This window comes from Dromiciops gliroides, chromosome 4 (assembly GCF_019393635.1).
Source record: "Dromiciops gliroides isolate mDroGli1 chromosome 4, mDroGli1.pri, whole genome shotgun sequence".
In the NCBI taxonomy this organism is placed as follows: domain Eukaryota; kingdom Metazoa; phylum Chordata; class Mammalia; order Microbiotheria; family Microbiotheriidae; genus Dromiciops; species Dromiciops gliroides.
Genome location: NC_057864.1, coordinates 475761595 through 475786230, shown reverse-complemented (window position 1 = coordinate 475786230; position 24636 = coordinate 475761595). Strand labels below are relative to the sequence as shown.

Sequence of the window (24636 nt, the reverse complement as noted above, 5' to 3'; positions counted from 1 at the left end):
AATGACCCTTTATTCCCTGAGTACCATGGGAAGGTCCTCTCTAGCAGTTCTTTACAATACAGACCAAACGAGGGGGCAGCTAGGTGGCGCAATGGATAAAGCATCAACCCTGGATTCAGGAGGACCTGAGTTCAAATCCAGTCTTAGACACTTGACACTTACTAGCTATGTGACCCTGGGCAAGTCACTTAACCCTCATTGCCCCCCCCCCCAAAAAAAAAAAAAAACCAATACAGGCCCAACTGTCATTCTTCCTTTCCAGGGGAGAGGAGGAAGTGTCACAGATGAATTCAAACCAACAAGCAATTATTAAGCACCTACTATATACAGTCATTGTCCTAGGTTCTGGGGAGCATTTGAGGGAGCAAAAATAAAATGTCCACACCCTGACCACAATGAACTTACTTGCTACTGAGTCTGTCCCGCTTTTCCCCCTCCCCCCTGCCACCACCATACTCGCCAGTGTTCTCCCGGTCCCCCAAACCCCAGGAAGAACCAGGTGTTTACAGCTGGAGGGAAGAGGAGTATTGCTATCTAAGCAGGAGACTCATTCTATTCAATTGTCCTAGACCCCAGACCCCAGACCCCAGCCTCAAGGACCCCCACCCTCCTTTCCTTGGGCTGTGCTCTCAGACATCAGCCCTGATGGGGAGAGGGGGCTGGGGATGAATGGAATTCTCTAATGGGAGAGCAGGAAAAGGGGGGTGGGGGACAAGGGCAAGGACAGCGGGGAGGGCAGCCAAATCCAAAGGACTGGTTGTATTACAAAGTTGGACAACTCTTAGGAACACTGGGAAGAGAAATCTCCCACATTCCTGCTGAGGCCCCTCTGGCCAGGGGACTGAGCTGCCTGCGGTTTCTCAGTATGTGGCTGTGATTAAAGTGGGATTTGTTTTAAAACACACAAGTCCCTTAATGAGTGTGTTGAAAATGGACCCATTGGGGGTTTTGCTGTGTGCATGTGTGTTTTGCAATGTTTTCTCCAAGGACCAGCCAGTGGGGTTGTGTCTGACCATCGGGGGCTGCCCCTTTCATGCCTTTCATAGAGTTGAAATAAGGGACCAGCTCTTGGAGGATTCTCCTCATCCCCTTGCCTAGCCCTACTCTGCTCCCATCCCATGCTCCACCTTGGATGCTGATGCAGCAGAGGGCTGTCTGTCCCTGCAGGTGCTGGTGCAGGAGGACCAGGGGCACTTCCAGGCTTCGGCGTTGGACCTGGAGGACTTCCTGGCATTGGAGGCATTGCTGGTAGAGTCTTTCTGGGCAAGGCTGTGGGGGAGGGTGGCGAGGGAACAGAGCTAAGGGAGGACTGGACACCGGGCTGAGCTGCACTCATCATTTGGAGATTGGCCTATACGAGAGGCTGTTGGAGAGTGGTCACTCCAAGCCAGAGGGTCTGGGTAGTGTTGGGCAGGTCTTAACCCTGCTCAGCCTCTGTAAGGAGAGAGGATTGAACTAGGCGGTCTCCGGGGTCCCTTGCAGCGGCAGGCTCTAGGTGGTGGGGGCTGAAGCCGTGCCTACCCTCAAGAAACTTGTGTTCTATGTGGGGAAATAGAGTGTGTGTAAACGCATAAAATTAAAGTCAAGATAATTTGGGGAAGGAGGGCACTTGCAACTAGAGTAACCAAGAAAGTTGTCAATGAATCAGTATTAATGAAGGCTCTTCTGTGGAACAGGCACCATCTTAGGTGCTGGAGTTACAGAGACAAAAATGAAACAGTCCCTGCCCACAGGAAGCTTACGTTCTGTTGGGGGTGGCCACATGTAGCTATGGAAACATGTAAAATATATTCAAACACAGGCTAATTTCAGGGGGAGGTGCTGGGAGAAGGGGAGCATGGGTAAGGAAAGGTGATCCCTGAGCTGAGTCTTGGGATCCCAAGGGGTTCAGGTGACAAAAGAAGACATTCCACACATGGGGGAAGGGCAGAAGGTCAGTGTGGCTGGGGAGGAACGAAGAAGGTTTCAGTGCCCAGTGTGCACCAGACATCACCCGAAATCTACCCTCAAAGAGAGTATGAAACATATACACGTTTTAAAAAGCAATATTCAAGCTGTAACTTCCGATCGATTCAACAAATATGGATGAGGTACCTGTTACAGTGGTTTTCAATCATTGTGCTGCAGCCCAATTATCTGCAAGTTATTCCACACATTGTACGGAACTTACACCTGAAATCACAAGCCAGCCTCAACATTTGGCGCAACTCGATTTCTGGGAGCAAAGAAAGAAAACCTATACATGAGAATGAATGAATGAATGAATGAGGGAATGAGCGTTTGAGGTCCACTAATGACCTCCTGTTCTTGCACACGGCGCCAAGTTCTGGGAGAGATGGAGAGTTTAGCTGAGTTCTTGGTCCCTACTCCCAGGAGGCTTAGCGCTTCTTGTGGGCGCCATCCGCTCTGCGGCTGCCCACCTTCCCTACACACCTAGTTCTGGCCGTGCTAGTGGGGAGAAGGGACCGGTTTTCCTGAGATGGCAGACGGGACCTTCTGAGCTCCACCCTCTCCTTCTGTCTCCCCAGGAGCTGGGTCCCCAGCAGCAGCCGCAGCTGCAGCCGCTAAAGCTGCCAAGTACGGTAAGTGTCCTCAAGGAAGGTCCCTCCTATCTCCCTGTCTCAGCCCCTGTCTGGGTCGGCGAATCCAGATCCCAGGCTGGGAGACCGACTTTCACCCTTAAGCCCTACTGTGATGTCACACGGTTTGGAGCTTCCCAATCCCTGCCCCCCATCTCCCCAGCTGTGTTTTCATTTCCCGTTATATTCATGAGGGGAAGCAGATGGAGAGCTGGGTTCTAATCTTGCTCCTGACACATCCTGGTTGTGTGAGCCTGGGCACATCCTTCAGCCTCTCCCATTCTCTCATGGAGGAAAGGTCTCCTCTTCCGGGGGAGATTTGTATCTTGGCAACAGGAATCCCACACTCTTAAACTCTTCCTAGGGATCCCAGATCTGTAAAGTTCCCTGTTGTGTCCCTCACCCTGGATCATGGTTCCCCATCTGTTTAGTCACCATCTGGAAGTCTATTCTAAAGCGTAAGGCCATGGACTGGACATCCAGCAGAGTTTTATGGCCACTGGGTCCCAGGCCTCAAGGAATGGACCCTGCTGGCCTCTGGCTTCCAGATTGTCAAAGAGATTGTGCTGATGGCAAACCAATCCACTTCTTTGAATTTCCACCCAGGCATATTGACCACCCCCTGCCCCGGGTCTTGCCTAATCTCTGCTTCATATGATAGCTCTTCAGACCCGTGGGCAGGGGGCATGTCCCCTCCCTCAGCCCCCAGTCTTCTCTAAGCTAAATACCCACAGTTCCTCGTGTGGCTTGAAGGGAGACTTCCAGGAAAGGGTAACCACGCTCAGATTACTGCACTTGGGTGCTTAAGAGACCTTCTCAGCATCTCATAGAAGAGGAGACCAAATCTCTATTCTCCTACAGGCGCTGCTGGAGGGTTAGTACCAGGTGCTGGTGGCATCCCAGGTATTGGAAGCGTTGCAGGTGTTCCAGGTGTTGGTGGAGTCCCAGGTGTTGGTGGAGTCCCAGGTGTTGGTGGAGTCCCAGGTGTTGGTGGTATCCCAGGTGCTGGTGCCATCCCAGGTAAGAGCTATGGTTGCTTTTCCCAGACAAGTATGTGTCCATCTGTCTGTCTGTCTAGCTGAGATCAGAGTAGAGGAAGAAGGGTGGGAGGGTGGTGGTCTCCTGAGTTTGAGGGGGTGAGGTATAGTGGACCCGGAACCAGGAGGACTTGTATGTGAATCCCAGCTCTGACACTAACTAGCAATGTGAGCACAGGCACCTCTCTGACTCTGATTGTTCCCTTAAAAACAGGAATAAGAAGACCTGGCATATGTACCTTACAAGACTGTTGAGTAGCTCAGATCAGATCAAATGTGTAAAGGTCTCCGCAAACCATAAAAAGCCCTATAGAGGCAGTGGTTGTTCATAGGTTCATAGATGGGGGCCAACCTGGCACAGTTAACTGTGCGCTGGATCTAGGGCTAGAAGATGGGCATTCCAATCCCATTTCTAACATTTAATGCCTGTGTGACGTTAGCCAGTTCACTTCCCTGGGCTTCAGTTTTCTCACCTGTGAAATGGGGAGATTAGACCAGCTGACTCCTATGAGGTCCCTTCCAGTCCTAGGTCAATGCTCCTATGAATTGGAGCTTGAAGACCATCTAATCTAACCCAGCCACCAACAGATGAGGAAACTGAGGTCATTGTTGTCATCATTTTTATCTCCTCCTGAGCCCTTCTTTTTCCTTGTCTCCTTCCCCAGGAGCAGGAACCCCAGCTGCAGCAGCCAAAGCTGCGGCTAAAGCAGCCAAATATGGTGAGTACCTTCTAGGGTTACACCTGCCTCTGTCCCATTCCGGATGCTAAAGGGCACCCACCGGGGAGGCTTTGAAGTCGCTCTCCCTATTGGTCACTCTCACCCGTGTTGCTGTCTTCTTTCTGCAGGGGCCAGGGCTGGCACTGGAGTTGGAGTTCCTGGCTTTGGGGTGGGCGCTGGAGGCGTTCCTGGCTTTGGGGTCGGCACTGGAGCCGTTCCTGGTGCTGGGGTCGGTCCCGGAGGTATCCCTGGGACAGGTGTCTCCCGTGAGTTCAGGTTCAGTGACCGGAAGTGGGTGGGGAGATAGAATTCTGGCTTTTCTATCCCTGAGACTCTGGGGAGCTCTGGACTGGGTTCCTGTCTTCTGGGCTGTCCCAGGTACTGAAGGTCTCTAGCTATCACTTTCCGTCACATGGAGATTCACAAACCCCTAAAAATCTCCCTCTCTTCTATCTTTCCTACAGCCGCTGCTGCCGCTGCTGCCGCCAAAGCAGCTAAGTACGGTGAGTGCCCTTGAGTGTGCTTGAGACCCCAGGCCAGGGACCTCTCCCCAACCCTTCCTCCACAAGAGATGGGCCCTTTAGGACCCTGGGAGCCTGCAGGTGGACCCCAAAGAGAAAGTAAGCCTACTCCACCAATCTGGGCCATGGAGGCAATGGAGTGCAGGGAAGTTAGATGACCTGGCTTTGAATCCTAGCTCTGCTACTGACTATATGTGTGACCTTGGGCAAGTCACTTCCCTTTCTTTGGGTCAAAGCTTCTTCCACTGTAAAATGAGGTATTTGAACCAGAGAGCCTCTGAGGCCGGTCAATCAGTTAGCAAGTATTAAGTATTAAGCAAGTATTTTATTAAGTGCTTACTCTATGCCAGGCATTGTTCACAGTATCTTCAAACTCCAGGACTGTGATTCCATGATCTAGTTTACTGCCTGCCTAGCCTTTTTCCTGGTACCTGTAGGACTTAAGGGAGGCATTCCTAAGCTGTCCACGTAGGCTCCTCACCCTAAAAGGACTACTCTGCCCTCCCCCATCCCTATTCATTTCTTTCTTCCTTCCGGAGGATGCGGCTCCCCTTCCTCCCACCCTGTTCTCCAGCGATCCCCAGGGAGCCAGGGCTGAGGTCAAGCCTGCCCTTGGCAATCAGGAAGGACTGGACAGGCAGGAAGACTTCTGAAAAGACCTCAAAAGCCTCCAGACTCAACACTAGGACATAGCTGGAACATAGAGCTGATGTCAGGAGTCCCTGGAAATGCCCTCATGGGAAATAGGCTGAGGTTAGAGGAAGGGCAGGAAGCATCCAGCTTTGATCATAGTGGAAGCAACAGGGTATTTGTTTAGTATTATTTCCAAGTATTATATGTGTTTTTTAAAAATATAACTTCCTTATCTCTCACTTCACTAGGATTGTTGTGAGGTAAGAGAACAGAAAGGGACAGATCATAGAGATGTTGGGAAGGCAAAATTACCGAAATCTCAGGAACTGATTTGATATGGGGAGTAAGATTAGAAGAATTTCAACAGAAACAGGGAAGTTAAGAGGAGGGGAGGGTTTAATAAGGAAATTCTTCTTCTTCTACTTCTTCTTCTTCTTCTTCTTCTTCTTCTTCTTCTTCTTCTTCTTCTTCTTCTTCTTGTTTTGGTGGGGCAATGAGGGTTAAGTGACTTGCCCAGGGTCACACAGCTGGTGAGTGTCAAGTGTCTGAGGCCAGATTTGAACTCAGGTCCTCCTGAATCCAGGGCTGGTTCTCTATCCACTGCGCCACCTAGCTGCTCCAAGGAATTTTTAATAATAAAATTGGGGGGGGGGTCAGCTTGGGGCAGCTAGGTGGCACAGTGGGTAAAGCACCAGCTCCAGATTCAGGAGTACCTGAGTTCAAATCTGGCCTCAGACACTTGACACTCACTAGCTGTGTGACCCTGGGCAAGTCACTTAACCCTCATTGCCCCGTTTAAAAAAGAAAGAAAAATGTATTGAATGCCTTTGTGCCCAGTTCTGTGCTAGTCTGCTTCATAGGGAAGACATACAATCTTTGCCCTCGGGAAGCTTAAAGTCTAGCTCTAATTCTCTGTGGTCCAACATTCTGGAAGAAGGGTCTACAAACAGTTATATTTTACCACTTTTCATGAACTAAAGTAAAGTATTCTGCAAGAATCAGTGGTTGGACTGACTCACAAGTTGAAGGAGTGATAAAGGAATCATTTTTTACAAAATGAAGTGAGGGAGGAAGCTAGAGATAAAGACAGAGAGGAGAGGTAGGATAGGAGAAAGAAAGTGGGGAGGGAGAGGGAGAGAGGGAGGGTAAGAGAGATAGAGACAGAGGACAGAGACAGACAAAGAAAGAAAGCAGAAGAGGTGTTCATAAACCTCTCTCTCTCTCACACACACACACACACACATGCACGTGCACACACACACACTCTACCATGTTGCCTCTATTGCAGTCTAGTTCCAAGCAGAAATGATTTGTCATTTATCCCTAACTTGGAGTTACCTGCATCCCTGCTTCCTTCTTTTGTCTCCCCTCCCCATTACTCAGCCTCCCCTCTCCTACCCCCTGCTCCCTCCTCTAACTTAGCTAGCTGAGAGTTGGCTCTCATCCTCCCATGGCTTAGCTATGGGAGAGAACTGGACTGACTTCCTTCAATCTCCCCAGGTGCTGGAGGTCTTGGAGGGATAGTTCCTGGTGCTGGCATCCCAGGTGTAGGAGTTGGAGGCGTTGGTGGTGTTGGTGGCATTGGAGGCGTTGGTGGTGTTGGAGGTGTGGGAGGAGGTCCAGGTAAGCTGGTTTTTTCCAGTCTGGACCTCTGTCCATTTCAGCCTGCTATGTGTCAGTCATCCACAGGGGGTTGAGAAGGATACAATTTTCTAGAACCATAGAATACCACAGCTGGGAGGGACCTCTGGTCCACAGAGAAGAAAAGGAAAGGGAAGGGACTTCTCCTTTGTGACCAAAGTCCACAAACAGAGTCTCTGGAACAACCAGAGTTAGAACTAAGGTCTCCTTACTCCTCTCCTGCATCCTTTGCACAGTCCCCAGGCTGCCTCCTTCCTTTCACTCTGGGTTCATTATTCTCCAGGATAGCAGTCCTCAAATTGTTTGGTCTCCGGACCCCCCTATACTCTCAAAAATTATCGAGGAACCCCTAAAAAGCTTTGGCTGATGGGGATTATGTATAGCAATACTTACTACATGGGAAATTTACATCTTAGTGTTATTATGAAAATGGTTTTGACCTCATAGACCTCTGGGAAAGGTCCCAGGGACCCCAGGGGTTCTCAGGCCCCACATTGAGACCCACTGCTCAAGATGATCATATAACTAGAGCTAAAAGGGACCTTAGAGGTCATGCTGTCCCACACCCTCATTTCACAATGAGGAAACTGCAGCCCAGGTAGGGAAAGGAACTTGCCCAGGGTCACAAAGCTGAAAAGTGTTTGAGGTAGGATTTGAATCTGGGTCTTCCTAACTTCAAGTCCATGGTAGTTACATACTGCCTTTAGACTTGCCTCTGAGATCCAGGTCAGATAGTATGAGAAAGTACCAGTGAGTAGAGTGGTGTGAGCAAGGAGCATGGGACCCCCAAAGGGTTACCCAGACCAGAGAAAGAGAAGAACATAGATCCCTTCCTTTTGCGTGCCCCCACCCGCACCCCCTACAACATCGTCCAGATTTGACCTGAAACTTGGAACTCTGCTGGTTAGAAGAAACAAGACCCTCAGGAAATTCACTTTCTAAATTGTGACAAATTTTACATAGTCAATTTTCCCCTCTCCTGCAGGTGGTTGATGGTTATTTGCACTTTACATACATCATACACACTGCAAAAACCAGATGAGACATCACTGCCAACATTCCATGTTTGTTTGCTAGAGTTAAGGTAGATTGACATTAGATGAGGAGTGGGGCCTTAAAGTGAGCTTATGGCTCCAATATCCAGGAGATATAGAGAGATGGATAGATGATATATGATAGATAGATTGATGAGAAAGAGATAGATAGATAGATAGATGAGAGATGAGAAAAAGATAGATGAGAAAGATAGATAGATAGAAAGAAAGATGGATGGAAAGATGGATTGATTAATGGATGGATGGATGAATAGATGAGAGATAGATGATAAGTAGATAGATGAGAGAGGGAGAGATGGTTGGATGAATAGATAGACATAGGTAGAGATAGACAGATAGTAGATAGATAGATAGATACACAGAAAGAGGAAGATAGAGCATGAATTAAGCTCTTACTCTGTGCAGCACTGGGGATACAAATACAATCAAGACAGTTCCTGCCCTCAAGGACCTTACATTTTACTGGGAAAGATACCACATATTGGGGAGCTGGAAAAGGGTCAGGGTAAAGAGCATACAAGCCTAAGCAATAAGCTAAAGTAAAATCTCACTTACCTGAGCCAGGAGTCCAGGGGTGGAGACTTTGCTAAAGATACGGGAGTAGGGGGATGGAGATGAGGATGACAGCTGAATCAAGGTGAGATGGTGAGATGTCTGGGAAGCTTCAGTCATAGACTTAGTTAATGGAGTAAAAGATGAATGTACTTTTCCTCTAAATTATTTCTTAAATCAAAGGCTAAACGTAATAGCATCTTAGAGAAAAATGAGCCTTTAAGGAAATGAGGTTCAATGTAGTACCTTTTCCCCAGTTCGGAACTGTTTCCATCACAGCCTCATCTCACCCCATCTTAAAGTAAGGATGTGCAATTTTTTTTTAAGGATGTGCAATTTTTAAAGATATTTTGATAACTGTATTTGCCTTTCTTTGTTCCTTCATATTTTATTTTATGCATTTAAAAACATTATTCCAGGGGCAGCTAGGCGGCACAGTGGATAGAGCACCAGCCCTGGAATCAGGAGGACCTGAGTTCAAATCCGGCCTCAGACACTTGACAGTTGCTAGCTGTGTGACCCTGGGCAAGTCACTTAACTCCAATTGCCTCACTAAAAATTTTTTTAAAAATAAAAAAATAAAAACATTCCATAGGCTTCACCATCCAGTGACCAAGGGGTCCATGGTGCCCACAAAAGACTGCCTTAGAAGCTATGATTGCCCTTAGACACTAGACTTTTTTTTTAATTGCTTCAGATTATTTTAGAAAAAACCCTCCATTAAAACTAATTCCTTTGGGATTTTAAAAAATAATTTGTTATAGTTGCCAGGTTTTTTTTAAACTTCCCAGTCGTTTTGGGGAGTACACCACCCTCCCCTCCTTCTTAGTTGAATCCTCTCTTTTAACAAAGAAAACTGCGGCTGTTCAGTCATTTCAGACTCTTCATGACCCCATTTGGGGCTTTCTTGGCAAAGGTACTGGAGTGGTTGTCCCTTTCTTTCTCCAGCTCATTCAACAGATGTGGAAACTAAGGCAAACAGGGTGAAGTGACACGACCAGGGTCACATAGCTAGTAACTGTCTGAGGTTGGATTTGAACGCATGAAAAAGTCTTCCTGATTCCAAGTCAGTCCACTGCTCTGTCCAGAGCACTAGCTAGCTGCCCTTTAATAAAAACATTGACCCAAAAACACTCAGTGCAGTGAGCTGGACTGATAATGTATGCCTCACTCCTCCCCGGTAGCCCCCGCCTCTCTGCCAGGAGGAAGGACCATAGATGATTTTCTATTCTCTAATGGCTTTTCAATTACTCAGAGTTCAGTTTCCTTTTAGTGACCTTTCCACTTGCATCATTGTTCGTCATTGTGTTTATCGTTCTGATTTTTATCCAAACCAATTTCTCAAAGAGCTCATACTCCAAACAAAATGAATATTTCAAAATGATTTGGCAAAGCCAGCCTCAAATACCAGGACTGTCCTGGGAGGGGTACTGACTGAGAGAAGGATACAGGGAGATTAGAAGAATAGACAACAAAGTTTTTAAGTATAGATTTATTGCCGTCTCATCTACATTGTACACTTGTCTTTTCCATTTATCATATTTGGGAGATGGGGCGTGGATAAAATCCAAGAGCTGGGAGGGCCCTTGAAGGTCAAATCCAACCCCTCCATTTTACGGATTAAAAAATGGAAGCCAACATCTGGCCTGAGGTCATGCTTCTTAGTTAGAGATAAATCTAGGATATGACTGGACCACCTCCTGTCACAGGCGAGAGAAGATGCTATCTGAAGACAGCTGGAAATCCATGTAGCCTGTTTCAGAGGAAGGAAGGAAGGAGGGGACGGATTCTCCTCTCTGGGCCCCCCTCCACTTTCACTGCCCCCACTCAACCCTGCTCCCTTTCTCTCTGTTTACAGGAGCGGCCGCCGCCGCCAAAGCTGCTGCCAAAGCCGCCCAGTATGGTGAGTACCCTTACGGATGTCCATCGTCTGTGTCAACCCCAGCCATAATCCATTCTTCAGTTTGGTTCCCGGGAGCTCTGCTAATGGCCTGAGTAGTCATGACCCGAGGGGCGATAGGTGGCGCCAGAGTGCGTAGAGCGCAAATCAAAAAGACTCATCTTCTTGAGTTCAAATCCAGCCTCAGACACTTACTATGTGACCCTGGGCAAGTCACTTCACTCTGCCTCCGTTCCCTCATCTGTCAAATGAGCTGAAAAGGGACATGGCAAACCACTGCAGTATCTGTACCAAGAAAACCCCAAATGGGGTCACAGAGAGTCAGACACAACTAAAATAACTGAACAATCATGACCCAGATCCCCCAGCTCAGTTTCCTCATCTTCCTTAGCCCCTTATCCAGGACCATCTTTCTCCTCTATGCCTGCCTCCACTCCCCTCCCTGAAGATGCCCACTTCCACCAGCCATTCCCTCAAAGGGCTGCCATCCAGGGCAAGCAGCGCTCTTGGAGGACAGAGGGTACTTTGGGAATCTGAAAAGCACAGAGCATAGGGGTACATTGTCACCCATAAGAAAAGGCATAACAGATTTAGAACGGGAAGAGATCTCACAGATGAGCTCCTGCCTGCTGTTGTTCAGTCGTGTCCGACTCTACATGACCCCAAGGCCATCATGCATACAAGTAGCAAATTGACAGGATCCTGGCTCCAGGGGTGTTGGCACCTTGGAGGGCTTCTTCATTTTACAAATGGAGAAACTGAGGCAGGTGGAGGTTAAGTAATTTGCAAGGGGCCACACAACTGTGAAATGTCTGCAGCTGGATTCAAACTCAGGTCTCCTGGTGCCCCAAACAGCATAAAGCAGTTGGGTCTGGAGGGTGACTCCCGACTCTGCCACTTACTAGCTGTGGGAATCCTGTAACTTCTCTGGCCCTCAGTTTCTTCCTCTGTGCAATGGGAGAGTTGGACTCGGTGGCCTCTGCGGTCCCTTCTAGTTTTAGATCCGACTGATTCTGTGACTCTTCCCATGAGCCCACACAGCTTACATCCCCAAAGGCTCTTGTGTGTGTCTCCTCACCTGCCGCCCAGCCCGCGCCCAGGACCTTAGGGTTCCTGTCCCCCTGTGGCTCAGACATGAGCTCTAGGTCCCCTCTTTTTGTTCTCCACAGGATTAGTTCCAGGTGTGGGAGGCCTAGGAGGGGTGCCAGGTGGTGCTGGAGGCATCGCAGGTAAGAGGGAATCCCTGGGGTGAGGAGGTGTGGGAGAGGGGCACTTCTGGCCATTGCTAAGTCCTCCCCATTAAAGGTTGGATGGCACCATCCCTGACCCTGCCTACCCCCTTGTGTCTCCAGGAGCCGGGACTCCAGCGGCCCAGGCAGCCGCCAAAGCAGCCGCCAAAGCCCAGTACAGTAAGTAACCCTTGGCAGAGCTATTGTGGGGCCTTGAGACCCTACCCTGGGCTTTTATGACCACCCCTAAACTGACTGCCCACATACAGATTCTGTTCTTTTCTGCCCTCCTGGAAACCTTAAAGGTCAAAAGGCCAGAGATCTCCTTGGTTCTTGGTTTCTTCTCAACCTCTTCTCTTTCAGCTCAGGCTATTCCTTTTTTTTTTTTTTTTTTTTTTTTTTTTTTAGTGAGGCGATTGGGGTTAAGTGACTTGCCCAGGGTCACACAGCTAGTAAGTTGTCAAGTGTCTGAGGCCAGATTTGAACTCAGGTTCTCCTGACTCCAGGGCCGCTGCTTTATCCACTGCGCCCCCTAACTGCCCCTGATCAGGCTATTCCTCGGGGAAAGCCACTGGAGGCCTCAGCCCCTGGGCCATCTCCCAGTGGGCTCCCTTTTCATCCTATCTGCTTTCCCTTGGGGTCCTAGCCCATGCGCCCTTTCTTTTTCCAGGAGCTGCCGCTGGTATCGGAGGAGTTCCTGGCTACCCAGGTAGTGTCTTCCCTTCTGTCCCAGGCTATGCAGGTGAGTATCCCAGACTGGAACGGGGGTCTCAGTGACCAAGGTGCAAGAACTGGTTTCTCTTCCCCAGGGGCCATCCTAGGGGATGTAAGGGCTACTGACTTGGCCTTGAGTTCAGTGATTTGGGATGGGATCCGGAGCTGATGGATCCCAAGTTTGGGGAGGCCACTGGGACGTTCAGTCATTCAGCCAATTTGCACTGAACACCTGATCCTGGTACAGCCCTGGACTAGGTGTTCTGGGGGAGGGAGGGGAAGACCCAAGCCCTGCCCTCAGGGAGCTTATAGTCTGATAGCAGAAATAAGATTCCCCACCCAGAGATGCCACAAGTTGGCGTGGGGTGAACGCCTTATGGGTGACGTAAACAGTCTGAGCTACAGTTTAGCAGATAGAGAGATAACAGTGAATGTGATTCCGCTGATGAGACCAGGGTAGCCTTCCCTGTGGGAGAAGACTTGCCCTGAGCCTACAAGCGCAAGGAGAAAGCCGGGTAGGACATTCCAGCCTTAGTCCAGCTCTCAAGGGTCCCTCAGCCTGGCCCTCACATCTCCTTACGGTTTGGTCTGGGGCCTGGGGAAGTCCCTGAGTCTCTGTCTCTTCCTCCCTAGCTCCCGGATCCCTGGCAGCAGCCAAAGCAGCTAAGTATGGTGAGTGCCCTTCTCCAGTCCTCCCCTGGCCAAGCCCCCTCCCTTGCTCCCAAGGCGTCTTCTCTCCCAATCACTTGGCCCTGGGTCCGGTCCTGGGAACTGTGGAGTGGAAGAACCCCTTCTTATAGGAAGGGTTATCAACAGATGCAAGTCTGGCATCATCCAAGAAGCACTGAGCCAGGAGAAATCGGGAGATCTGGGAGAGGAGGAAACACTGACCCAGTTGAGACTAGAACAGTGGGCATTTATAGAGCGCTTTAGGTTTACAAAGCACTTCACATACATGACCTCCTTTGAGCCCCGGAGCAGCCCTGTGAGGGAAGAAGGGGTTTGTGATGTTAGAGTGTCAGCTTCCTGAGAGCAAGCCTTATTTCACTGTGTTACTGTCTCTCCAGCGTGTAGCACAATGCCTGGCACATAGAAAGTGCCTCATAAATGCTGGTTAATGATTGATCGATTGGTTACCCTCATTCCTAAAGCTCAGAAGTTCGTGTGCCTACATGACCCCAAACATCCCAAATGAAAACTGAAAATATCTATTTCAATTAGCCTGATTTTTGAGTCTGGGGGCCTCACTGGGCCTCCGTTTTCTCATCTATAAAAAAGGGGTAGATGCTGGACTCATTGGCCACGGGAGTACATGGGGGGAGAACACCATATCCTGCCCCATATGCCCCAGGCTCATTGTACCAACCAGCCTTCTCTGACATATGGTGCCCACAGAACCAGACACCAGAGACAGGAGGAGACATTCCTCTCAGTCCTTGAGGCCATGGATCCCAGAAGTGGTAGCAAAGATTTTCCATTTTAATTGAATTTAGCAAGCATTTAGCAAGCATCTACTAGGTGCCAGGCATCTAGGCAGCTAGGTGGCACCATAGTGCACAGAGCACAGGGCCTGGAGTCTGGAAGATTCATCTTCATGAGTTCAAATCTAGCCTCAGACTAGCTGTGTGACCCTGGGCAAGTCACTTCACCCCATCTGTCTCAGATTCCTCATCTGTCAAATGTGCTGGGGAAGGAAATGGCAAACGGCTCCAGTGCTTCTGCCAAGAATATCTGACCCAGGTCCTAGACACTCAAGTGCTTCAAGAATGCCATTGGAGAGGCAGCTAGGTGGCACAGTAGATAAAACACGGGCCCTGGATTCAGAAGGACCTGAGTTCAAATCCGGCCTCAGACACTTGACACTTACTAGCTGTGTGACCCTGGGCAAGTCACTTAACCCCCATTGTCCCGCCCCCCCCAAAAAAAGAGAAAAGAATGCCAGTGGAGAGCTGTGTGTAGGGTTCAGGGTTCAGGTCTGCACTTTGCCATGGGTCAGATCATTCGATTGGAGGCTCCTGAGGGCAGGGACTGCCTTCTGTCTCTCTTTGTACCCCTGGTGTTCAGCACAGTGCTTGGCCCACAGTAGGATCTTAACAAGTGTTTCCCGATTGATGGAGAATGAAGACCCTTATTCTCTTGGTCCCAGGGCTGGGGATCTAACCTGTCCCTGCTCCTGAAGAGGGACCAGTCTGCCCGAAAGGGTCACTCCCCCTCCGGAGGCTGCAGGTTTCTGCAGTGAACTGTCTGCCCATCTCCCCGCCCACATTGTGGCCAGGATCCTCTCAATTAGATCTGTTTGGTGGGGGGGGCCCTCTGGGCCTCTGAGGACGTGGCAAGAATGACGGCATCTCCAGGCTGGCCGGTCCCCAGAGCTCGATTCTGGCCCCTCCTGCACTCAGCAGACCCACAGATGATTTTCAGCTCGGTTTATTAGGATCGTGCATGAAGTGGATTCTTGGATGCCTCGGCCCATCTGAAGGCCACTGACTGGCCCTCGTTTGGAGACTGGGGGCCCAGTTTCCATCTTGGAAAATGCCTTTCTTTTCCATCCTCTTCAGCCCAGTGCCCCACTCCAGGGGAGTCTGCTCAGGCGCCTGCTTCCACAGCCACCCCGCTAGCCTTTTAGGAAGGTCACCCTCACCCCCAGATCACCAAGGCAGGCATTTCCATCTAGAAGGGCCTCGGGGGTCATCCAGCCTGAGCCCCTCCTCTTACAAAGGAGGAGACAGGGCAGAGAGGGGAAGGGACGTATTCAAGGCCTCACGGTCAATGTGTATTTTTGGCTTCTCATGCCTGGAATGCCTTTGTCCAACTTGTGCAGCTGCCATCATTATTCCTTGCTTTTCTTTAGCATTTTACCATTTTCGTCTGATTTCCCACATTCAAAAAAAAAAAAAAAGATATGGCCCTGGAGGGAGGGAGGCAGACAGGGACAGGCATTATTCTCCCCCATGACCCCCTCCTGCCTTTTACAGATGAGGAAACTAGGGGCAGCAAGGTGGCATAGTGGAAAGAGGAGGACCTGAGTTCAAATCCAGCCTCAGACACTTACTAGCTGGGTGACCCTGGCCAAGTCACTTCACCCTGTTTGCCTCAGTTTCCTCATCTGTCAAATGATCTGGAGAAGGAAATGGCAAAGCCCTCTAGTATCTCTGTCAAGAAAACCTCAAATGGGGTCACAACGAGTCAGATACAACTATTTGATAAAACAATAACTTTTAAAAAGTCAAGAGCGGGGCGGCTAGGTGGTGCAGTGGATAGAGTACCAGCCCTGAATTCAGGAGTACCTGAGTTCAAATCTGGTCTCAGACACTTAACACTTACTAGCTGTGTGACCCTGGGCAAGTCACTTAACCCCAATTGCCTCACTAAAAAAAAAAAAAAGTCAAGAGGAACAGGGTTAGAATCCTGGCTCTAACAACTTACTACCTATGTGACCTTCTCCCTGAGCCTCAGTTTCCTCATTTGGAAAGTGGGTGTTGCATTAGACGGCCTTCAAAGTCCCTTCTAGTCCTAGATCTATGGATGAGCCTGGGACCTCTAAAGGGGAGGGGTCGGGTTCCAAGGCCCCTCTAGTATCTCTCTAAATGCAGGGATGGGAGTAGGGAGGCCTGAGGACCCCATAGATGCTGAAGAGGGTCTTGACTTCCTTCCTCTCAGCCGCAGCTGGAGGAGCTGGAGGCCTGGGAGGCGCCGGAGCTGGCTTGGTACCTGGTGTGGGCGGAGTCCCAGGAGCGGGAGCTGGAGGCCTGGGAGGTCTCGGAGGTGTTCCAGGTGAGTAGGGTAGTGGGGTCATTGTCAGCCAGCCAGCAAACATTTATTAAGCATTTGCCGTAAGCTAGGCACTGTACTAAGGGTCAAGAATACCTAAAGAGGAAAAAAAAGTGCCTGCCCTCAAGGAGTTTACAGTCTAACGGGAGAGACAACATGCAAACCTCCATGTACACACAAGATAGGGCGCTGGCACGAAGGGGGATGGGGAAAGGCCTCCTGCAGAAGGTGAGATTTTACCTGGGACTTGAAGGAGGCCAGGGAAACCAGGATCTGATGAGGTTGGAAAGCGGTCCTGGGCTGGGGGAGCCCTCGAGGCCAGGAAAAGTGCATTGAGTCAGGAGACAGCAAGGAGCGCGGCGAGCCTGGAGTCCAAGGAGGGGGGGTGAGGTCTAAGGAGCTGGGTTGTGAAGGTCTCTAGAAGCCAGACCAGATTTCGGAGGTGATCTTGGAGGCAATAGGAGGCTACTAGAACTGACTGAATGGTTGGGGAGGCGGATACAGGCAGACCTAGGATTTGGGAAGCTCAGTTTGGTGTCTTGGGTGGGGGCCAGGAGCCCAAGATGTGAGTGATTGAAATAGTGCAGGGGTGGACTGATGGGGCGAGGAGCCTCCTCGGCAGGGGTGGGGGGCCCTGAGCTCTTCTGCCTGTTTCCCCAGGAGCAGGCACCCCAGCTGCAGCTGCAGCCGCCAAAGCCGCTGCCAAGGCTGCCCAGTATGGTGAGTGTCCTGCTCCCCAGGGCGTCCCCAACCCTTCTGGCCCTCTGCCCCACCTAGGTCCCCTCCTTCTAACGGCTCTCAGGTGGCATCTTGGGCTCCACCAGAGAAGTCTGACAATTTGACCACCTAAACTTACATACCCAGTCCCCTCAAAGTCCCTACTGAGCCTGGTCACCCCTGACATCGCCTCTCCTTGTCCCTGTGAACCTTCACCAGTGGCCAGGCCGCCTCAAACTTTCAGTCTTACTCCTCCTTCCCCAATCCTCCATCTGCCCACACCTCCCCTAGTGAGGTCCCCAGGAGCTTGGCTCCCATTCCCTTTGCTGCTCACTCACTGCGTCACCTGAGGAAGAAGGAGAAACAGAGTGATAGCTAAGGTTTCTGCAGCGCTCACTCGTGCCAGGCGCTGGCTAAACACTTGACCCGTCATGCCCTCATTTGGTCCTCACAACTGTGGGAGGTTGCGCTATTGTTATCCCCATTTTACAAATGAGGAAACTGAGGCAGGCAACGATGACTTTCCCAGGGTCTATGAGTCTAGATGATGATGACAGCTTTGTGCTCCTGCTCCGCAGGCCTTGGCGGGGCTGGGGGGCTGGGAGGCATAGGCGTCCCAGGCATTGGAGGCATTGGTGGGGTCCCCGGCGTCGGAGGCGTCCCAGGTGTTGGAGGAGTCCCGGGCGTCGGAGGCATTGGAGGCGTCCCCGGAGTGGGAGGTGAGCTGTCATTCCTGAATCTGTGTGTGGATAGGACCACCTTGCGTTCACCCGAACACACCCAATCCTTCCTCCAACCCTCAACTCAGACCCTTCCCCAAAACCTGGAAATCCTTCCCTGCCACCTCTCCACCTCAGCAAATCCCAGTGGCCATTCCCCAAGCCGTGAGCACCTCTTCCAGGAAGACTTCCCTGACCACTCCAGCCCTCACTGATCATGCCTCTTCTAAGCCTCTTCAACCCTGCCTGTCTGGACTTCTTCCTTCGGTCATATGCCAACTAGTGATGAGAATTATCTTTTCCTGGAATTCAATCTTCTCCTCTTAAGCAAACCAAAAACTCCTTGAGGTCAGGGTCTGTGTCTTTCTTCCCTTCTCTTGTCTCTACTAGCCCATCTAGATGTCAAACAAAAGTCTGGCAATGATGAATGAATGAGTGAGCGAATGAGTGGATGGATGGATGGATGGGTGGGTGGGTGGATGGATGGATGAATGAACGAACGAACGAACGAACGAATGAATGAATGAATGAATGAATGAATGAATTCAAACAGGTAGGGGCTGCTAGATGCTCCCTGCCTCTGGATGGTAGTAGAAGGCTCCAGGCCTTCTCTTCTCTGTCCCACAGGAGCAGGAACGCCAGCTGCAGCCGCTAAAGCTGCTGCCAAAGCAGCTAAGTATGGTAAGTGCCCACCTCTGCCTCCTGCCAGGCCCAGGCCCCACTCATACATACATGGGATAGGTCTCACCACCTCCATCACTCCTCTGTATTGACAGAAGTTGCTCTTGGTCACTGGGAATTCCAGTAGATGGGGATGGGGGTGGGGGAGGATATCTAAGGAACAATCCTTCCTGTGCCCAGAGATCAGCCTCTTCAGGAGAGCCTCAGGGAGCCCCGACAAATGAGAGGTTTGTGAAAAGGAGACATCTAGAATATATGGGGTGCTTGCTGGTCCTAGCCTGGGGACCTGGGGGCATAAGGGCAAAGAAGGCAGCACTGAGGAAGGCTAGAGTCAAGTTACTAGGTGAGGGGACGGCCCCAGGGATCCTGGTGATTTTGAGCATCTCAAGTGTGTTGTGTCCCCCGGTCTGGGAGGACATGGTAGCTCTGCCAGAGACCCCCCACACCCATCATCTTGGCACTCCCCTGTCGATCTGGGGCCTAACTCCTAGTCTCCCTCTCCCCTAGGTGCTGTTGGTGGGGCCGGCCTTGTGCCAGGAGCCGGAGGCTTGCCAGGGACCCGGGCGCTGCCAGGGGCAGGTGAGTCCCTCCTTTCTCTGAGACCAAGCTTATGCTTCAGTCCAAATTGATAAATCCACAAGCCATGCCTGGCACCATACTAAGTATCAGGAGTAGAAAAAAAAAAAGAAGAAGCAAAATGAGTCCCTGCCTTCAATGAGCTTACATTCTAATGGCTGGTCAATGACTTGACCAGCACTAGAGGTTTCTCATGAACCAGCCTGCCAGGAGCCATTGGCCTGAGGCCTGCATAGGTTCCTGAGGCCACTGTGGGTACATATGGAGGAAGGCAGGGACCCTTCTGAGACAAGCCAGGGCAGGCTTCCCGGGGACTTTTGTGCCCTGAGTCACACTGGGCTGGACACTGAGTGGAAGGACAGAGGAAGGAAGAGAGGCAGTCCCCCCGCCCTGGGGTTTCTGGCAGGCTGAGAAGGCCTTGGTACTGGAGGGCCCATTGGCCAATGTGGGGGAAGACGCCACCTCTGCCCTCTGAGGGCTCCTGGTCTGATGGGGGAGACACGATTCCCATCCTTGGAAAGCTCCCATCGGATGGGGGAGCCTGCCTTTGGGAAATCCCCTGGCCAATGGGGGGAACGTGGAGCCCCTAAGATCAGCACAGACAGAGGAACCAAAAAATCCCCAGCCAACAGTGCGGCACAGAAGGAAGGGAGTATAATGTCTAGGAGCCAAAACTGATCCAGAGATCAGGGACTAGCAGCCCAGTATCAATGCTCCCCTCCCTCTCTTCCTGTGTCCCCCCCTCCTCTCCCACTCCCCAGGCCAAACAGGCCAGCGCCCATTCATTGCTCTGTGGCCCAGGGCAGCCGGGGGAGGCTCACACACTTGCAACCACCCCAGCTTGGGGGGAGCAGAGCCACCCTTGGGGCCCCACCCAATGGTCCCACCAGGGAGGATGATGGGAGGCAGCTGCCTGGGAAGTCCCTTGGCACCAAGGCAACCACTGCCCGGAAGAACGGGGTCAGAGACCTTGGCCAGGGGCCAAATTAAGGCTTGTAAGAGGGTGTGGTGAACAGGGCAGGGCCCAAGCCTGAGTCCAGAATCTTGGAAAGGGAAGGTCTCTGGCCTCCAGAGATGTGATAGGATAGAAATAGAGATTCTCTCTCCTTCTTGGCCTGGTCCCAGGAGGCCCCAGGCCTTTTTTCTGCCAACCCTCCCAACGACCCTGGGGAACAGGCGGACCGGGCCCTAGAGGCGAGCGAGGTTGGAGTCAGGGATCTAAGCATCCCTGTTTCTGTCAAGACCACCCAGGTTGGCAGCCTCCGAGACGAGCTCACCTCTTCATATCCCTCAGATCCAATCAGCTGCCAGATCTCTCCTTTCTCCTTCTCCAGCCCATCCTCCCTCCATCCCCCCTCTCCATTCACAGCACCCCCTCCCCCATAGATCACTTCCCTACTGGGCTATGGCTGTAACCTCCTCCTTGGCCTCCCTGCCTCCTGCACCCCGTGAATCTCTCCTCATGCCAATCTGTCCTCCCCACAGTCACCAAAGTGACTTTCCTAAAATGTAGTTTGACCAGGTCACTCACCTACTCAATAAACTCCAGTGGCTCCCTATCACTGTTAACGATAAAAGATAAAATTTCTTATTTGTTTTTTAAAGTCCTGGCCCCAGATTCCTTTCCAACCATTACGTTAGAGGCAGCTAGGGGGTACAATGGTGTGTCTTTTTTGGGGGGGGCAATAGGGGTTAAGTGACTTGCCCAGGGTCACACAGCTAGTGTCAAGTGTCTGAAGCCAGATTTGAACTCAGGTCCTCCTGAATCCAAGGCCAGTGCTTTATCCACTTTGCCACCTAACTGCCCCTAGGGGGTACAATGGATGGAGTGTTGATCTTGGAGTTAGGAAGACCTGAGTTCAAATCCAGCCTCAGACACTTACAAGCTGTCTGACCCCGGACAAGTCAACATATCTCCCCTCATGTGTCAAATGAGGGATCTGAGGCTTCTGCAGGTCGTGTCCACTCTGGAGTTGGCATCCTCTGCTCCCGCCCCATCCCAGGCATCGCTAATCTCTGCCTTCCTCCCTTTCCAGGTGCCCCGTCATTTGGCTATGGACTTTCACCTATTTACCCAGGTAGGTAAAGGGGCTCACAGATGAAGGCAAAGCCAGGAGTTCTTCTACTCTCCTCAAGCAGAGAGCCACTGCACATCAATGAGCCTCAGCTCCCTCTTCTGTAAAATGGGAAGAAGGATCTTTGTTCTATGACTTCCTCCCATACTGGGATGAGGAAAGCCTTATGTAATCCTTAAAGCACCACAAATGTGAGCTGCACTTTTTATTCCCCAACACCCCCTCTCCTCTTCTCTTCTTTCCTTCTTTCCTTCTTCCCTCCTTTTTCTTTCCCACCTCTCTTTTCTTACTCCCTCCTTTTCTTACTTCTTTCTTTCCTTTCTGCTTCCATTTCTTCCTTGTTTCCTTTCTTTCCTTCCTTCATCTTCTCCCTTTCTACCTCTTTCCCTCTCTCCCTCATTCTTTTCTTCTTTCCTTCTTTTTTCTCTCCCTCCTCTCTTTCCCCTCCCTCTGTCTTCTTCCTCTTCCCTCCCACATTTCCTCCATCTCTATATCTCCTCCCCCTTTTCCTCTTTCCCTCTCTGCTTTCCTCCCTCCCTTTTCTCCTTGCCTCCCTCTCTTCCTTCCTATTTTCTTTTCTTTCTACTTTCCTTCCTTCCTTTCCTTCCTTAATCTTCCCCTTCCCTACCTCTTTTATTCTTTTCTTCTTTCCCTCCTTCCTTTCTCTCCCTCATTTCTTTCTCCTCTCTTTGTAATTCTCTTCCTTCCCACACTTTATCCACCTATACTTCTCCCTTTTCCCCTCCCTCTCTTAACTCTTCCCTTCCTTTGTCTTCACATAGTTCAATCACTGTTTAACTTTTCCAAAGCACCTTTCACACATTATCTTTAATACTCACCCCCAAAAAAATTCCTCACAAAGATCCCTGCTAAGTGAGAAGGGCAGAAATGATTCTTTCCATTTTAAAGAGGAGATAAGCTGAGTCCCAAAAAGATTAGGTGACACAGGGAAAGTCACAAAAGGGCCAATTTATGGCAGAGCCAGACAACTGACTCAGAAATGTGTCCATCAGACATCCGAGGCCTTGGCCTCAGTCCTCCCTATCTGAGGGCCACCCTGTTTCTGAGCAGGATGGGAAATGGGGCTGAATGCTTGTTGACTGAATGAGAAGTAGGCTGATTTTCCTAATCTCTTGCATTGCAGGTGGTGGAGCTGGTGGGCTGGGATTTGGTGGTAAGTGAATCTATACCAAGATGGCAGCTTCCATGTCACTGGATACAGAGAGATCTAGGAACCTAATTTCATTTGCTAGTTGTTGTTTTTTTTTTAACTGATCATCCCTTCCCACAAAGCACTGGGCTTGATGCCATGAGAGATACAAATATGGCCAAGAATGGTTCTCACACTCAAGAAGCTTGTAGTCTAGGAGGAGAGGCAAGACATGCATATCGAAAGGTTCATTCATCCAAGGCAGAGTGTGAGGGGGACAAGATCCTGTAGGAGTTCAGAGGAGGGAACTAGAGGGAAGGCTTCTTGGAAACCGTGGGCCTTGAAGGATTTGGAGAAAGAGAACATTCTGGGCTGGACAAAGGCCCAGAGGCAGCACTAAGACAGACCCAGAGCATGTAGGCTGAGGAATGGGAGGTAAGTTGGCAAGGTCAACTTTAGATCTTATCCTCTTGGCCAATGTTTCTTAAACTTCTTGGTCCCGGGACCCCTTTGTACTTAAAAAAAATTATTGAGGACCCCCCAAAGTGCTTTTTTTTTAATGTGGGTTCTACAGGGAAGCTAGGTGGCACAGTGGATAAAGCACTGACCCTGAATTCAAGAGGACATGAGTTCAAATCCAGCCTCAGACACTTGACACTTACTTGCTGTGTGACCCTGGGCAAGTTACTTAACCCTCATTGCCCCACCAAAAAAAAAAAAAACCCCAAAAACAAAAACGGTGGGTTCTATCTATCAATATTTACCATATTAGAAATTAAACTTTAAAAAAAGAAATTAAATTGATAAAGTTTTAAATATTTATTTATTCTTTTAAAAATAACATTAACAAACACACATGTTAATATAAAAACATCTTTATAAAAATAACTATATCTTCCAAAACAACAAAAAACAAAGAAGTGAGAAGAGTAGCTTTGTTTTACATATTTTTGCAAACCTCCTTAATGTCTGTGGGTTTTGGTGAGGCAATGGGGGTTAAGTGACTTGCCCAGGGTCACACAGCTAGTAAATGTCAAGAGTCTGAGGCTGGATTTGAACTCAGGTCCTCCTGAATCCAGGGCTGGTGCTTTATCTACTCTGCCACCCAGTTGCCCCTTTAATGTCTGTTCTAATAGAAGACAGCTGAATTCTCATATCTGCATTCAAGCTGTTATGATATGTTGTTTTGGTTATAGTATATGAAGAAAATCTAGCCTTGTGCAGATATGTAGTTGGCAAAGGGAAGAATATATTTTGGGGAGGAGTGAGGCAATTGGGGTTAAGTGACTTGCCCAGGGTCACACAGCTAGTAAGTGTCAAGAGTCTGAGGCGAGATTTGAACTCAGGTCCTCCTGAATCCAGGGTCGATGCTTTATCCACTGTGCCACCTAGCTGCCCCAGAATATGTAATAATCAAATAATGTCTAAATATTATTAGGAAAATAGATTTGACTTCACAGACTTCTTGGAAGAATCTCCCTGGGAAAAATGCAAATAATATTGACTAAACTTAAAAGTCTGTCATGAATATATTTTCTTCTCCTACAGAGATGGTTGTTAAACATTTAGACTCTTTCCCCCAGGAGTCCTTAGAGTATACTCTGAGAACTAGTGCTCTAAGTCATAGGGAGCCATCAAAGGTTCATGAGTGAGATCATACAAGTGGTATGTTAGGAAGATCACTCTAGCAGTTGGGCATTAAGTAGATTGTAAAAAGATAGGATAGTAAGAGAGAAACCAGTCCACAGGAGACTTACAGCAATCCAGGTGTAATTAGGCAGGCAGGCAGTGGTATACAGAGGAAAGGGTCTGGGCTCTGGGTTCAGATCCTACCTCTGATGTTTGCCACCTACATGACTTCAGGCCAGTCGCTTAATCTCCCTAGACTCAGTTTCCTCATGGGGAAAGTGAAAAGACTGGACTAACTGGACCTCAGGTTCCTGCTCTAAATTGATGGTTCTGTGATAAGGCTTGGGTGATCCTTAATCACTAACCACCCTGAGCCTCAAGGACCTGGGACTGCCCAAACAGCCCCCTGGGCTAAGGACTTGCCTCAGCCTCCCCTCGGGGCCCTTGTCCCCCATTGGCTGAACTGTCCAGAGGGAGGTGTTTCTGGGCACTGAGATTGTTTGGCAGGAGGAAGGGAAGGAGCCTAGAGTTGCCACTAACCACAAGTCCTCCCTCCCCCCACCTTATCTTACACAGGAAAACCTTCCAAACCATACGGCGGCGCCCTCGGAGCCCTGGGATATCGAGGTAAGTGAGTACATTGGGGTAAGGGCGGGGGCCCCAGCTGAGCAAGGTGGAAGGTCAATGTCTATTTCCTCAAAGGCTGGGGTTCTCAGCCCTTGAGAAGTCACAGCACAG

The 24636-nt window shown here is 50.0% G+C and overlaps 1 protein-coding gene across 1 annotated transcript in view; it reads left to right on the top strand.

The window, feature by feature from the left end:
* ELN (elastin) overlaps positions 1-24636 on the top strand; it is a 70638-nt gene that overhangs the window by 42524 nt on the left and 3478 nt on the right. The window contains exons 17-35 of the mRNA XM_043964562.1: positions 1168-1248; positions 2529-2582; positions 3441-3599; positions 4282-4335; positions 4464-4601; positions 4800-4838; positions 10596-10640; positions 11807-11866; positions 11990-12046; positions 12537-12608; positions 13214-13252; positions 16241-16354; positions 17012-17071; positions 17647-17787; positions 18415-18468; positions 18976-19047; positions 21081-21122; positions 22264-22293; positions 24475-24525. Of these exons, the coding sequence (XP_043820497.1) occupies positions 1168-1248; positions 2529-2582; positions 3441-3599; positions 4282-4335; positions 4464-4601; positions 4800-4838; positions 10596-10640; positions 11807-11866; positions 11990-12046; positions 12537-12608; positions 13214-13252; positions 16241-16354; positions 17012-17071; positions 17647-17787; positions 18415-18468; positions 18976-19047; positions 21081-21122; positions 22264-22293; positions 24475-24525 (1362 nt within the window). The remainder of the gene's footprint in view (positions 1-1167; positions 1249-2528; positions 2583-3440; positions 3600-4281; positions 4336-4463; positions 4602-4799; positions 4839-10595; positions 10641-11806; positions 11867-11989; positions 12047-12536; positions 12609-13213; positions 13253-16240; positions 16355-17011; positions 17072-17646; positions 17788-18414; positions 18469-18975; positions 19048-21080; positions 21123-22263; positions 22294-24474; positions 24526-24636) is intronic.